The sequence below is a fragment of the Delphinus delphis genome, chromosome 7 (genome assembly GCF_949987515.2).
Source record: "Delphinus delphis chromosome 7, mDelDel1.2, whole genome shotgun sequence".
Classification (NCBI taxonomy): Eukaryota; Metazoa; Chordata; class Mammalia; order Artiodactyla; family Delphinidae; genus Delphinus; species Delphinus delphis.
The window spans coordinates 8583448-8595850 of NC_082689.1; the positions used below are offsets into that span (position 1 = coordinate 8583448).

At 45.9% G+C, this 12403-nt stretch overlaps 1 protein-coding gene across 5 annotated transcripts in view; it reads right to left on the reverse strand.

Moving 5' to 3' along the window:
• Positions 1-12403, reverse strand: part of ARMC9 (armadillo repeat containing 9) — a 136749-nt gene that overhangs the window by 83165 nt on the left and 41181 nt on the right. For all 5 annotated transcript variants that reach the window (XM_069540832.1, XM_069540831.1, XM_069540830.1 and 2 more), the window contains exons 11-13: positions 10167-10201; positions 7100-7211; positions 3969-4061 (exon numbers count right to left, since the gene is read on the reverse strand). In XM_069540832.1, the coding sequence (XP_069396933.1) occupies positions 3969-4061; positions 7100-7211; positions 10167-10201 (240 nt within the window). The remainder of the gene's footprint in view (positions 1-3968; positions 4062-7099; positions 7212-10166; positions 10202-12403) is intronic.

Genomic DNA, 12403 nt, shown 5'->3' on the forward strand with positions numbered 1-12403 from the left:
ACAGGAGGGTTGGAAAATAAAGATGAGGAAATCTCCCAGAAAGTGGAACAAAATGAAAAACATGGAAAATATGAGAAAAAAGATAGAGAACCAGTTCAAGAGGCCCAACATTCAGAAAGAATGAATAGAGAAAACAAGAGAGGAAATCATCAACAAAACAACTCAAGAAAAGTTCCCAGAACTAAAGTTGTCAGATTGAAAGGGGTCACAAAGTGCCCAAAACAGTGAATCAAATACACATCGTGAAAGGCATCAATGGGAAATTCATTAACACTGGTGAAAAAGAAAAGATTCAACACGTTTCTAGAGAGAAAAAAACAGGTCACATACAAAGGGTCAGGAATTCGAATGGCCTGGGACTTTTCAACAGCAACACTGGAACCTAAAAGACAATGAAGCAATATCTTCAAAATTCTGAAGGATAATTATTTACAACCCAGAGTTCTATACAAAGAATAACGATATTTTCAGACATACACAGTCTTGAAAAATATACTCCCCATCCATCCTTTTTCTAGAAGCTATTAACTAAAGGCCTCACCAAGAAGACAATACGGAATATTGGAAACAGAGATCTAATTCAGGAAAGGGCTGCAAGGAATCAACATACGTTTGGTGAAAAGAGATTTCTGGAAGGCAGCTGTGCCCCAGATGTGGAGGGCCACCTGAATGACTCACTCAAGAGAGTAACATACCAAAGGCTGTCATCCCCAAGATGCCTATTGCCACTGTACCATATTCATTTAGGTAAAATTTTTATTGAAATATAACATCCATACAGAATATTGCCCAGACCATGAGTGTGCAGCTTGATGACACGTGGGTAACCGGTAGTCAAATCAAGAAACAGAACACTGGGCTTCCCTGGTGGCGGAGTGGTTGAGAGTCTGCCTGCCGATGCAGGGGACACGGGTTCGTGCCCCAGTCCGGGAGGATGGGCCCGTGAGCCATGGCCGCTGAGCCTGCGCGTCCAGAGCCTGTGCTCCGCAACGGGAGAGGCCACAGCAGTGAGAGGCCCGCGTACCGCAAAAAAAAAAAAAAAAAAAAAGAAAGAAACAGAACATTACCAAAGCCCCGGACGCCCTTCCGGGGTCCCTTTCCAAATCAAGGGCAATATCTCTCCTGGCTTCTTATATCGTAGGTTAGTTCTGTCCATTTTTAAATGTTTTAATAAGTAAAGTCATGCAGTATGTATTCTTTTATGTCTGACTCTTTCATTCAGTATTATGTCTGTGAGAGTCATCCGTGTTGTATGCTGTGCGCTCCTTCCCATTGCTCTAGACATCTCATTTTACAAATATATCCCAGTTGAGTTATCCATTCTACTCTTGATGAGACATTTGGGTTATAGCCAGTGTTTTGATTCTTATAAATAGTGCTGCTATGAGCATTCTTACACATCTTTTAGTTGAACGTATGGACACATTTCTGTTGGGGTTATACCGAGGAGTGGTTCTGCTAGGACACAGACTATGCGGTTTTAGCAAATACGGCCAGAGATCCAAGGCAGTGCACCATGTAACATATTTTCAAATAGAGTGCAAACTACCTGGGTAAGGTGAGTCCAGAGTCATCCACACTTGGATACCCCTGCCCTTGTTCTGATGAAGCTCCAGCTCCCCCATTCACACCCTGCTGTGTGGATCAGCTGTGGAAAGTCTTTTCATCCCCACAGAAGTGTTCGCATGTGATCAGCTCCTGAGAACTAGAAGTAGACGAGGCAAGCTTAAAAACCCAGATTACAGAGCGGCTCACCATTCCCCTTGGCCATACACATTGCTGCTGGATAACCAGCACCTGGCCTACCTTTCAGCCCTGCCAGAGGCCCTGTGCTTCCTGGGACTCTGTCCTGACTTTGATTACCAAGGTCCCCAGAGGGGACCATTAAGAGCCCAGGGAAGCTACGCCTGATTATAATCCAGCAATTTTATTCATGTCATCTTCCCCTAGGTGCCTTCATCTAACATGGGAACAGTACCCTTTCCTTGCAGAGCAAGGTCTGTGCTTGCTACTCAGCAAACCCCAAATCAAACACTATATTATTCAGGGTACACATGCAAATGAGGACCCTACCAAGAAAAGCAAGGAGCCGACTGAGACAAAGTGAGGGTGTGCACACTCATGTTCAATGCAGCATTACTTACAACAGCCAAACGGCAGAGGTAACTCAAGTGTCTGCTGATCAATGGATAAACAACACGTGGGAGATATATATATATATATATATCTCCCAATTTATTTTGGTGTCATGGTGACACGGCACCCATGTTTCCCAAGGAGTTCTCCTGCTCTGCAGATTCTCTGACATCTTAAGGTAACTCCAGCTCATTCCTTATTAAAAAAAATAAATAAGCGATAGCAATTAAAAATAATGACCTGAGGAAGATATGACATCTTCAGTGGCTATAAAGATTTCGGCATTTTGACAAATATCATATATCACAAAACCTAAGACACCTTTCATGGGAGGACATATTATTTTTTTTATATATAACCAAGAAAGAAAAAAGCACTGCAAGGTAAACTGTAACAGGCCATCGGCTATTAGATACACCCCAGTTTCGGAAATGCTAAAATGGGGGGAGAAATTACATCTTAGATTCAATGAAATATCACAGTTCAGAAAGAATCAGTATTGAATTCACTCTTTGAATTTGAGTTCGTTAAGTCATGACAGTATATTCTTCAGCTGCTTCGTGTCTTATAGGCTGGTTTCCGTGCCATTACAAATACCAACAGAAAAAAAAAGGAAAAGAAAATAAGAATTTGAGGGACTATTTTTCATACTTAACTGTTTCATGGGAACAATACGATTATGTACAAAGAAGAAACTCAAAACCCTTAAATGTTGTCGCCTGTGCACACAACAGATTACGCGCAACAAGCTTTCTCCGGGGCTGTTTCATCAGCGATCCTAAGAGGTATTGATACTGCACTCAGGGCACACACTGTAAAGCCTAACAGTAGGGAGATGAAGTTTTTAGAGCATTTTGGATGAAACTGAAATAATGAGATGCAGTATCTTCTCTGCATAGGGCATGTTCAAGCTGTCGATCCTCCTTCGGTAGGAGGCCAGGTGCTGAGAACCCTGGGGAAGAGGGATGCGGAGGCGGGAGGAGGACTCCTCCGAGCTGGGCCCTGGGTTAAGTTCTCCCCACGCGTGACCACATGCAGCCATCCCAACAACCTCACGAGGCAGGTGATGGCCCCTTCTTGGTGGTGGAAATCTCCCTGAGACTGAGAAATTTGCTTAAGGGTGTCTGGCCAATAGTCGGTGGGGCAGAGATTTGAAACCAGTTTATCTCCCTCTAAACCCCATACTCTTCCCACTGCACCATTAGACCTATCTGGTCCAAAGCTATATACAAAGAGTGTTGAAGACACTTTTTTTTTTTTCAGTACGCGGGCCTCTCATTGCTGTGGCCTCTCCCGTTGCAGAGCACAGGCTCCGGACGCGCAGGCTCAGCGGCCATGGCTCACGGGCCCAGCCGCTCCACGGCACGTGGGATCTTCCCGGACCGGGGCACAAACCCATGTCCCCTGGATCGGCAGGCAGACTCTCAACCACTGCACCACTAGGGAAGCCCAAGACACTTTTTAAGTCAGGCCCAGATGAAAACAATTTGAATCTGCTTACCTGCCTTGCCCCTTGTAAGTCATGCTGAGTTTTCAGGACTCATGATAAGCAGTGGGGTGAGAGAAAGAGCGGGGAATTTGAGAAAAGGAAAAATGGCAGAAAAGGGCTGCAGAGTTGAATCCAGCAGTACTAACTTGTTTAGGACTCTGCATTGGAAGTGAAAAGTGGGCCAGTGTCCAGGGTGGACAGCAGATTTCGGAAGCTAACAGAAGCCCCAGGCTGACATACAGTCACTACGATGAAGATATGCATAGAAATGAAAGCCTCCTCCTTCTGAGATCCTTCCCAGAAATGCAGGCCCTGGCTGGGCGCTGGCCCCTCCCTCACCCACCTGGCTATGGCTGTGACAGTCCAAGAGGTCGTTGCTGATGTAGGCCTGCAGAACGGTCTCCCTCTGCTCGCCAGGGTGCGATGTGGTCAAGCGCTAGAATGAAGAAAAACAAGGGCAACAGGACCCAAGTGTCGATGTGGAGGAAACTGTTCCCGCAGCTGGTAGCACCAGTGACTATGCATTTCACCAAACAAGATGAGTAATACCCAGCCGGGTGGCCAACCAGCCAACCAGCCAGTTAACAAAAAATTACAACGTACTTCTGGATGGGCGATGCAGGAGTCAACTTACACACGTAACCTCCAGAGCAGTGAAGGACTGTACTGGACTGGACTGTAAGGGAGGAGATAAGAGACAGCACACCGATGCCTGCAGAGGGCTTTTTTTTTTTTGCCGTAAGTGTCTCAAGAGTTGGTACCCGAAGGACGAGCAGACTATTGGGCAGCACGGGGGGATGTGAGCGCAGTGGGGACTGGGGACGTGTGGTCCAGCTGAGGGGGGTGTGAAAACACAGGGTGCCTTTGCGTGGTGCCCGACGGGGGGGCCGTGAATGAGCGCCAGGCGCACAGAGCAGACCCGTCCCACAGGGGCCGGCACAGCAGCACTGCGGATACTGCGTGTGCGTGCGCGTGCGCGTGTGTGGCACCCCTGGCACCGCCCTCCTTGCATACGGTCCTCTCTTCCCCCAGGGCCTCCCTCCTTGGCCGCAGTGGGTCCCACCTCTCCGGGACACCGGCCTCTCAGGACCTCCACCTTTGGGTTCCGGACAGTCTGCTGCTCTTCCCGCCTTCTCACCCATGGGCTTTACACGGTCACAGGGGCTGCCGCCCTTCTGGTGAGTTCGGAGGCTACTGCTGGGCTGGGGTGGAGGGGTGAGGGGCTGGAGGGGTCTCAGACAGAATTACAAGGATCTCTTTATTTTTCCTGCTCTTTCTATGACATTCATTCAGTAAAGGAACATCCTGTCTCGCCAAGAGGCTTAATAGCATGGACCGATAGCAAGTGCCCGGCGGATAATCGAAGAACCAAAGGGAGGCTGGTAACTGGAGCAGCGGCAAACCTCCGGGCAGGGACAGCCGCTAGCGGTTACTCACGCCACCCACCCACTCTAGTCAACAGAACCAGAGCAGACACAGTGGCCCCAGGACTCTCCCTGCTGATCCTGGAGCGTCCTCAGAGCGCTCCTCCATACCACATTCCCGGAAGCACTGCCAACCGTCAGAGTGCAAGTGCTTCCCAGGGAGATGGGGAAATCACTCAGAGGCATTTGGACGTCAAGATAACCTGAAATTTGGGGATCCATGAAGGGGTTTGACGCTATTTCAAGGTGAATTAGAATAGATTGTTCAGTTAAAGAGTGAACCAGGGACTTTCATGGTGGCCCAGGGGTTAAGAATCCGCCTGCTGATGCAGGGGACACGGGTTCGAGCCCTGGTCCGGGAAGATCCCACATGTCGCAGAGCAACTAAGCCCGTGTGCCACAACTACTGAGCCTGTGTGCCACAACTACTGAGCCTGCGCTCTAGAGCTGCATGCCACAACTACTGAAGCCTGCGCGCCTAGAGCCCGTGCTCTGCAGCAAGAGAAGCCACCGCCATGGGAAGCCCACGCACCGCAGCGAAGGGTAGCCCCCGCTCGCCACAACTAGAGAGAGCCCAATAAATGAATAAACTGTACTCCAATAAAAATTTTAAAAAAAGAGTGAACCAGTGTTGACTTAGGCCAGCAGTTCTCAAAATGTAGTCTGGGGAACCCTGGGGATCTAGAAGGGTTCCCCATACTACACTTGGAGAGTCCCTTCAGGGTAGTCTAGAAGGTCACAATTATTTTCATAATAATACTAAGGCATGTTTTGCCTTTTTAATGATCAACCTCTCAGAGGTCATATGAAGCGTGATAGATACTGTGACAAACTGAATGTAGAAGCAGAGATGAGAATCCAGCTGCCCCCCATTAAGCCAGACATGAAAGAAATTTATAAAAGTGGAAAACAATGTCAGTCTTCTCACTAATTTTTTTTTAGTTTGGAAAATAGTTATTTTTCATGAAAAATATGTTATGTTATGTCCTCAGTTTATTACTGTTCATCTTAAATGAATTAATAAATATATAGTTTACGTTTTCTCAGCTTTAACTTCTAATACTGTGAAATTTTGGTAGATAAAATTCACATAAACAAAGCTCTTTGGGTTCCTCAGTAATTTTTGACAGTGTCAAGAGGTCTGGGACCAGAAAGCTTGAGAACCACTGCCTTAACTGTGATCAATCTGAAAACTGGCGAGCAAAGCAACCATTTATTTATTTAAACGAAGGCTTTTTTTCTTTTTTTTGGCTGTGCCGCGTGGCTTGCAGGATCTTAGTTCCCTGACCAGGGATCAAACCTGTGCCCCCTGTGGGGGAAGCGTGGCGTCCTAACCACTGGACCACCAGGGAATTCCCAGAAAAGTAACTATTTAGATTACACTCTATTTTCCTTAAAGACTTGGTAATAAGTTTCCACCCTTGATGCCTGCTCATGTGGCTGCGCGGGAATACCTAAATCCAGAGGTGTCTGCGGGGGTCAGTGTGAGCGGGACTCGTGCTCTAAAACACCGACGCCACCAGCTGTGAGTCTGGCTCAGGACCAGGGAAGGACCAGATGCCAGGACGTCTCCGGGGCCTTGAAACTACATGTACCAAATCATCATGTATCAAATCATCGAGTGAAGGCAATGGCAGCTGTGACGTCAACATAGGGGTTTTTTAAAAGAGACCACAGTGATGTTCAGAAGCTGCTTTTCATTTGCACTCTTGGTGTCAGCAGGAAGCATGAAGAAAGATTTTGAGAAGATGGGTTAAAAGATACAGGCAAGGCAGCCAGCCAAGAAAACCAGCATGGTCTTTTTTTTTTTTTTTTTTTTTTCCTCGGTACCTGGGCCTCTCACTGTTGTGGCCTCCTGTTGCAGAGCACAGGCTCCGGACGCACAGGCTCAGCGGCCATGGCTCACGGGCCCAGCCGCTCCGTGGCATGTGGGATCTTCCCGGACCGGGGCACGAACCCGTGTCCCCTGCATCGGCAGGCGGACTCTCAACCACTGCACCATCAGGGAAGCCCCCCCTTTTTTTTTTAACTTCAAGAAAAAGGTACTTACCCAGCGCAGAGCCTGCAACAAAAAGGCTTTCAAGCGGTCACTCCCCAAAATCAAATCCTTCTTCAGTTTCTCATAATCCAAGGAGGGCAGTAATGGGACATCCTTCAATTTCCTACTCAGCAACACAAGTTCAAAGAGAAAGAACAGAGCAAAAGGGCGTGTTCATCACACGTCCTGAGTATCATGACAGTCTCATCTAGAGCTGCTCTGACACTCTGGACGGGCAGTGGCCCACTTGCTCTCTGTGCTCCTCGCGTTAACTCCAGGCCTCCACCAAGAGGGCTGGGTTCCAGGCCCCCCACCCCAGCTTCAACGGGCTCAGCTCTGTCTCTTCTGTTGCATGTACCAGGGTCTATATAACACTTTTCCTAAAACAAGGAGTCTCGGCCTAATGGGATTAGATACCACCACGTTCACAATAGGCCAGGGCTCCGCACCACGGGGATGAAGTCACCTTGGAGGCATCATAGAATCCTGAGGTCTAGTTAGAATCCTGAGCAAAGTCCAAAGCCTATTAGTTTCAGCAGGCTACCCTAGGGTCCTCCCTAAAAACCTGAAGCCACTGTCCCTCTCAAGCCTGACGGACTGGCTTGGGGGGATGTGAAGGACAGAACAGGGGTCAGAAAACAACTGTGACGACGAGGCGCACAGCTGACCATCCAGGAGGTAGGAGGGTGTGGCCAGGAAGCAGCAGTGGGGACGTGCCAGTGAGACAGGCAGTAAGTAGGGCAATTTGCAAACCCTCCTCAGGAGGACTCTGAGTCAGACCTCAGGCGAAGGCAGGTTTCAACTAAGAGAGACCGCTGTTCAGAGATCCACACGGTGCAGATGACCCAACACCTGCATCTGGCTGGCCAGAAACAAAAGGGACCACCTCAGATGCCTTGTCACTAAAACAAGTATCTTCACATTCTGTTTTGTTGAATAGAAGAAGATTGGAGTGTATAGAAAAATGGAAAACTGAATGAGGTCTGCACTGTCTCTACGTTAATTTCCTCGTTTTGCTGTTGTCCTACAGTCAGATAAGATGTCATCACCTTATCTGAGACACTGAGGGACTCAGCTTCCTATGAAGCTATAATCATTTCAAAATAAAAAAACTAAGAACAAAACAAAATATGATTCTTCTAATACTGTGCAGAGAATATTAATATTAAATGAGAATTCATGAAGAATTGAGTGAAAAGACTGAAGCTGTAGGGTTTCATTTGTTTCTAAGGGTGGAGGAAAAACTGAGCTAATACCTCTGGGAGGTAGGACTTGGGGCTCTCTAAATTTTCTTCTTCATGTTTCTATAGACTCAAATTTTCTATAATGAGCATGTATTACTTACATTATAGGAAAAAATTACATGCTAGTTTTTTTTTTTGGCCACGCCACGCAGCTTGCAGGATCTTAGTTCCCCGAGACCATGGATCGAACCCGTGCCCTCAGCAGTGAAAGCACACAGTCCTAACCACTGGACCGCCAGGGTGTTCCCTTAAGGTTAGTTTTTAAAAGAAAAAATGAGATCCTCTTATAGGGCCTGGAAGAAAAAGCCAGAAAAGAGGGCATCGAATGGGGTCTCAGTTAACACTCCTGGGGAGGAGCGTCAGAGTCTTCTATTTAATATGGCAAATAGTAAACCTCTGTTCATGGTACATTGATTATTTTGATTTTTTTTTTCCAGAGGCAGATACTATTGTGAGTTTAAAAATGAATACAAATACTTTAAAAAATTCCAATTATAAATAACTGGTCAGTATTCTTCAAACGTGTCAAGGCCTCGAAAGACAAAGACTGAAGAATGATTTCAAATTAAAGGAAACTAAGACATGACAAGACTAACGTGTGATCCTGGACTGAACCTCAGACCAGAGAAAGGACATAATAGAACAACGGATAGAATGTGAATAAGCCCTGCAGACTAGAGGACAGGACTTTTTCAGCATTAATTTTCTGATTTTGATAACTGCACTGGGCTTGTGTAAAATATTAACACTGGGGAATCTGGGTGGAGGGTATGTGGGAATTCTTTGTTCTATTTTTGCAACTCTGAAATTATTTCAAAATGAAAAAAAGTTTTCATTTAAAATGCAAACAGGCTCTTTCTCTAGACAAAAAAAGTTCCATTTGTAAAGCCAAGTTTGATAATGTTCTATAGCTGGGCAGCTTCTACTCAAAGGAGGAAAAACGGTCATATATGTTTGGGCCATATTTACTTGCCAATAATGGCAATATTACTAGGTTGCTCGGCTATCCCCCATTTCTGTGGTCCAGCCACTCTCCCACAGTCCATGAGGAAACTGAGGTACAGACAGGTTATAAAAGTGGTCCAAGGTCAGAGAGCCGGTGGCAGAGGGGGGTTTGAACCCTGGCAGTCCGTGCTCATAAGCACTGCATTCCACAGCCACCATCTGAAGTGAACAGAGTGCAGGGTTAATGTCAGACTCGGGCAAGACCGAGGGAAGGAGGAATGTTGTATCGACCGCAGGTGTCTTGGTAATATCATAGCACCCTCCAATCCCCACCACCACCCAAGGCTGGCTCAGAGGGTCACCAGAACCCACCCTAGTCCTCGTGTCCATGCCAAAGGTTCTCAACTTCCCTGCTAGTGCAACACATATGCCTCGTGAAGCCCCCGTGCCTCAGACACCCCCACGGGGGACAGCCTAACTGACTTGGATAGGAACGCCCCAGCACACACAGAGCTATCCTGTGGCCCTGGTCACAATGTGACTCAGGAGAGAACATAAAATCTAGACATTGCCACGTTCTGTGGACTGCCGTACGACAGTAGATTAAACTGATTTCTATAGACTATTATAGGAACAATTCAACAATTTCTTCCATTCGATGCTACCTCACCAACGTAAATAGAATTGACTTTAAAAGATACTTTTGTAAGTATTTTATAAGTATTACTTATGATTACTGGTATTTCCTTTAATACCCACATGTAGCTCCAGCTTAATCAAAGGAATTCGTCTAAGCGAGGCAGTTAAGAGCTTTTACTAAAACTGTTTCGAATTTCAGTTTTACCCATAGCTATTCCCCTTAATAACAATTCCTAAGAGTAGTTACTCACACGGGTGCCAAGGAGGCTCTTAACATGGTTGAAGCCTGAGGGGGGAGGGGGAGAGAAGGAAAGAGATCATGTTAGACATTGACAGCAATGCATTAATCCCAAATCACTGTAACGGCACAGAACCAACGGATTTGCAAAGTGTTTCATCCACCAGGATTCTCCAACCATAATCGTATATGATTTAAAAATTAGCCCAAGTCCAAGTTTAGTAATACCCTACTGATGCATTTCCCAAGCCACCCACCTCTGGCTTGTTGCTACTCCACTCCAAGCAGCAGTCTATAAGACAACGGGTGGGTTCGCCCTGACCAAGCTCCCAGAGGAACTTAAAGCTGCCTAGTCAAAGACATCATAAGGAACAAAAGCAATGAAAATCAGTTTATTATCCTGGTTTTCTTCTTTATTAAGATTTTATCTTTGAGTATACAAATAACACATGCACTTAGCACCAAGTCGCTCTAGAGGTGTTTATGGAAAAAATTCACGATCCCCCTCCCACCCTACTCCCTTCTAATCCTGCCTATAGGCCAAATCACTGCCTACTTTATGGGCACGTCCCATTTATTGTTTTGTTTTTGCTACTACAGCAACGTGGTATTAAGCATGTACTGAAATAGAGAAACCACCAAATGCTGTGAATGACACTTGTTTGGATGGACTCAAACCAACCGTAAAAGACATTTTGAGAAAACACGGGAAATGTGAAAATGGACTGCACTGGTATTACATGATACTAAGGAATTAGTATTAATTATGTTCGGCACTGTGGTTACGTTTTTCGTTTTTTGAAGCCCTTATCTGTTAGAGATGTATATTGAATTATTTATAGGTAAAATGATAGAATGTTTGGAATTTGTCTAAAAGAACTCTAGGGGACAAAAGGAAGTAGAGGTGAAGAGAGGAAGTCTCAGCCGTCTGTGCAGCCCTTCCCGAAGGGGCAGGCAGTAGCGCTCAGTTCCCTCTACGTCACCACAACCCTCGAACGGAACATTATCCACGCTGATCATATTGAACTGTGATCATTTTGCAGCCATTTCTGTCTCTTTCTCCTTTAGCAGACACGGAGTTTCACAAGGGCTGGAGATATAGCACCTGCATGTCCCCAACACCTGGCACAGTACCTGGACCACAGAGGCACTCAATCAACATTTATTTGTTGAATGCATGAATGAAGACTGACTTCCAAAAGTGGGCACTCCAGAATACTTGACTGATTTACTAAATGTAATAAATCGGCCACGTTCTCAACTGCTTCCCTTCGCAGTATTTACAGATCCCCGTATTCTCACCTTGAAGACCGAAAACCCTGCTTTTAAATGGTTCATGACCAGGTATGATCTTGTAACTTTTAACCTTTGACTTTTCCTTTTCTTTTTTGGCCACACTGTGCAGCTTGTGGGATCTTAGTTCCCCGACGAGGGACTGAACCCACGCCCTCGGCAGTCAGAGCTCGGCGTCCTAACCACTGGATTGCCAGGGAATTCCCTTTCCTTTCTTTTTTTTTTTTTTAAAACCCTTGACTTTTTAAAAATTAATTACTTGTTATTCCTGTTATTGGCTTAAACAGCAAGGAGCTCAGAACATTGTTTGAAATGTCATCTAAATGACTTGTCTAACACATTAAGGGGATCAAGGAGCCAGTAATGTGGTCAATGAAGGACACAGCCATAGTAAAACACTCGCATAATATATACACAAGAGAAAAATATTTTAAAGTTAGTGATATTGGCTACTTCATATTTCCACAAATAAAATTCATTTACATACAACCCCCTTTTTTCATAATTAAGAAAATGTTCTCGGGCTTCCCTGGTGGCGCAGTGGTTGAGAGTCCGCCTGCCGATGCAGGGGACACGGGTTCGTGCCCCGGTCTGGGAAGATCCCACGTGCTGCGGAACGGCTGGGCCCGTGAGCCGTGGCCGCTGAGCCTGCGCGTACGGAGCCTGTGCTCCGCAGCGGGAGAGGCCACAACAGTGAGAGGTCCGCGTACCGCAAAAAAAAAAAAAAAAAAAAAAAAGAAAAGAAAGTGTTCTCTATCTTTTAAAACACTGATTTTTTTCTCTTTTGCTAAATTCTATATCATTCTATTTGCCCTGTGAAGAAAGTAATTGAAAAGCAGTAATAACTGACCCTTTCATGAGAAGAGCCAGTATGTTAAACAGTATTGAGACTTTACTATTCAATCAAGTAAATAAAATTTTTCTTTTAAAGCGGGCAATGAGCCAAGGGGAGAATGG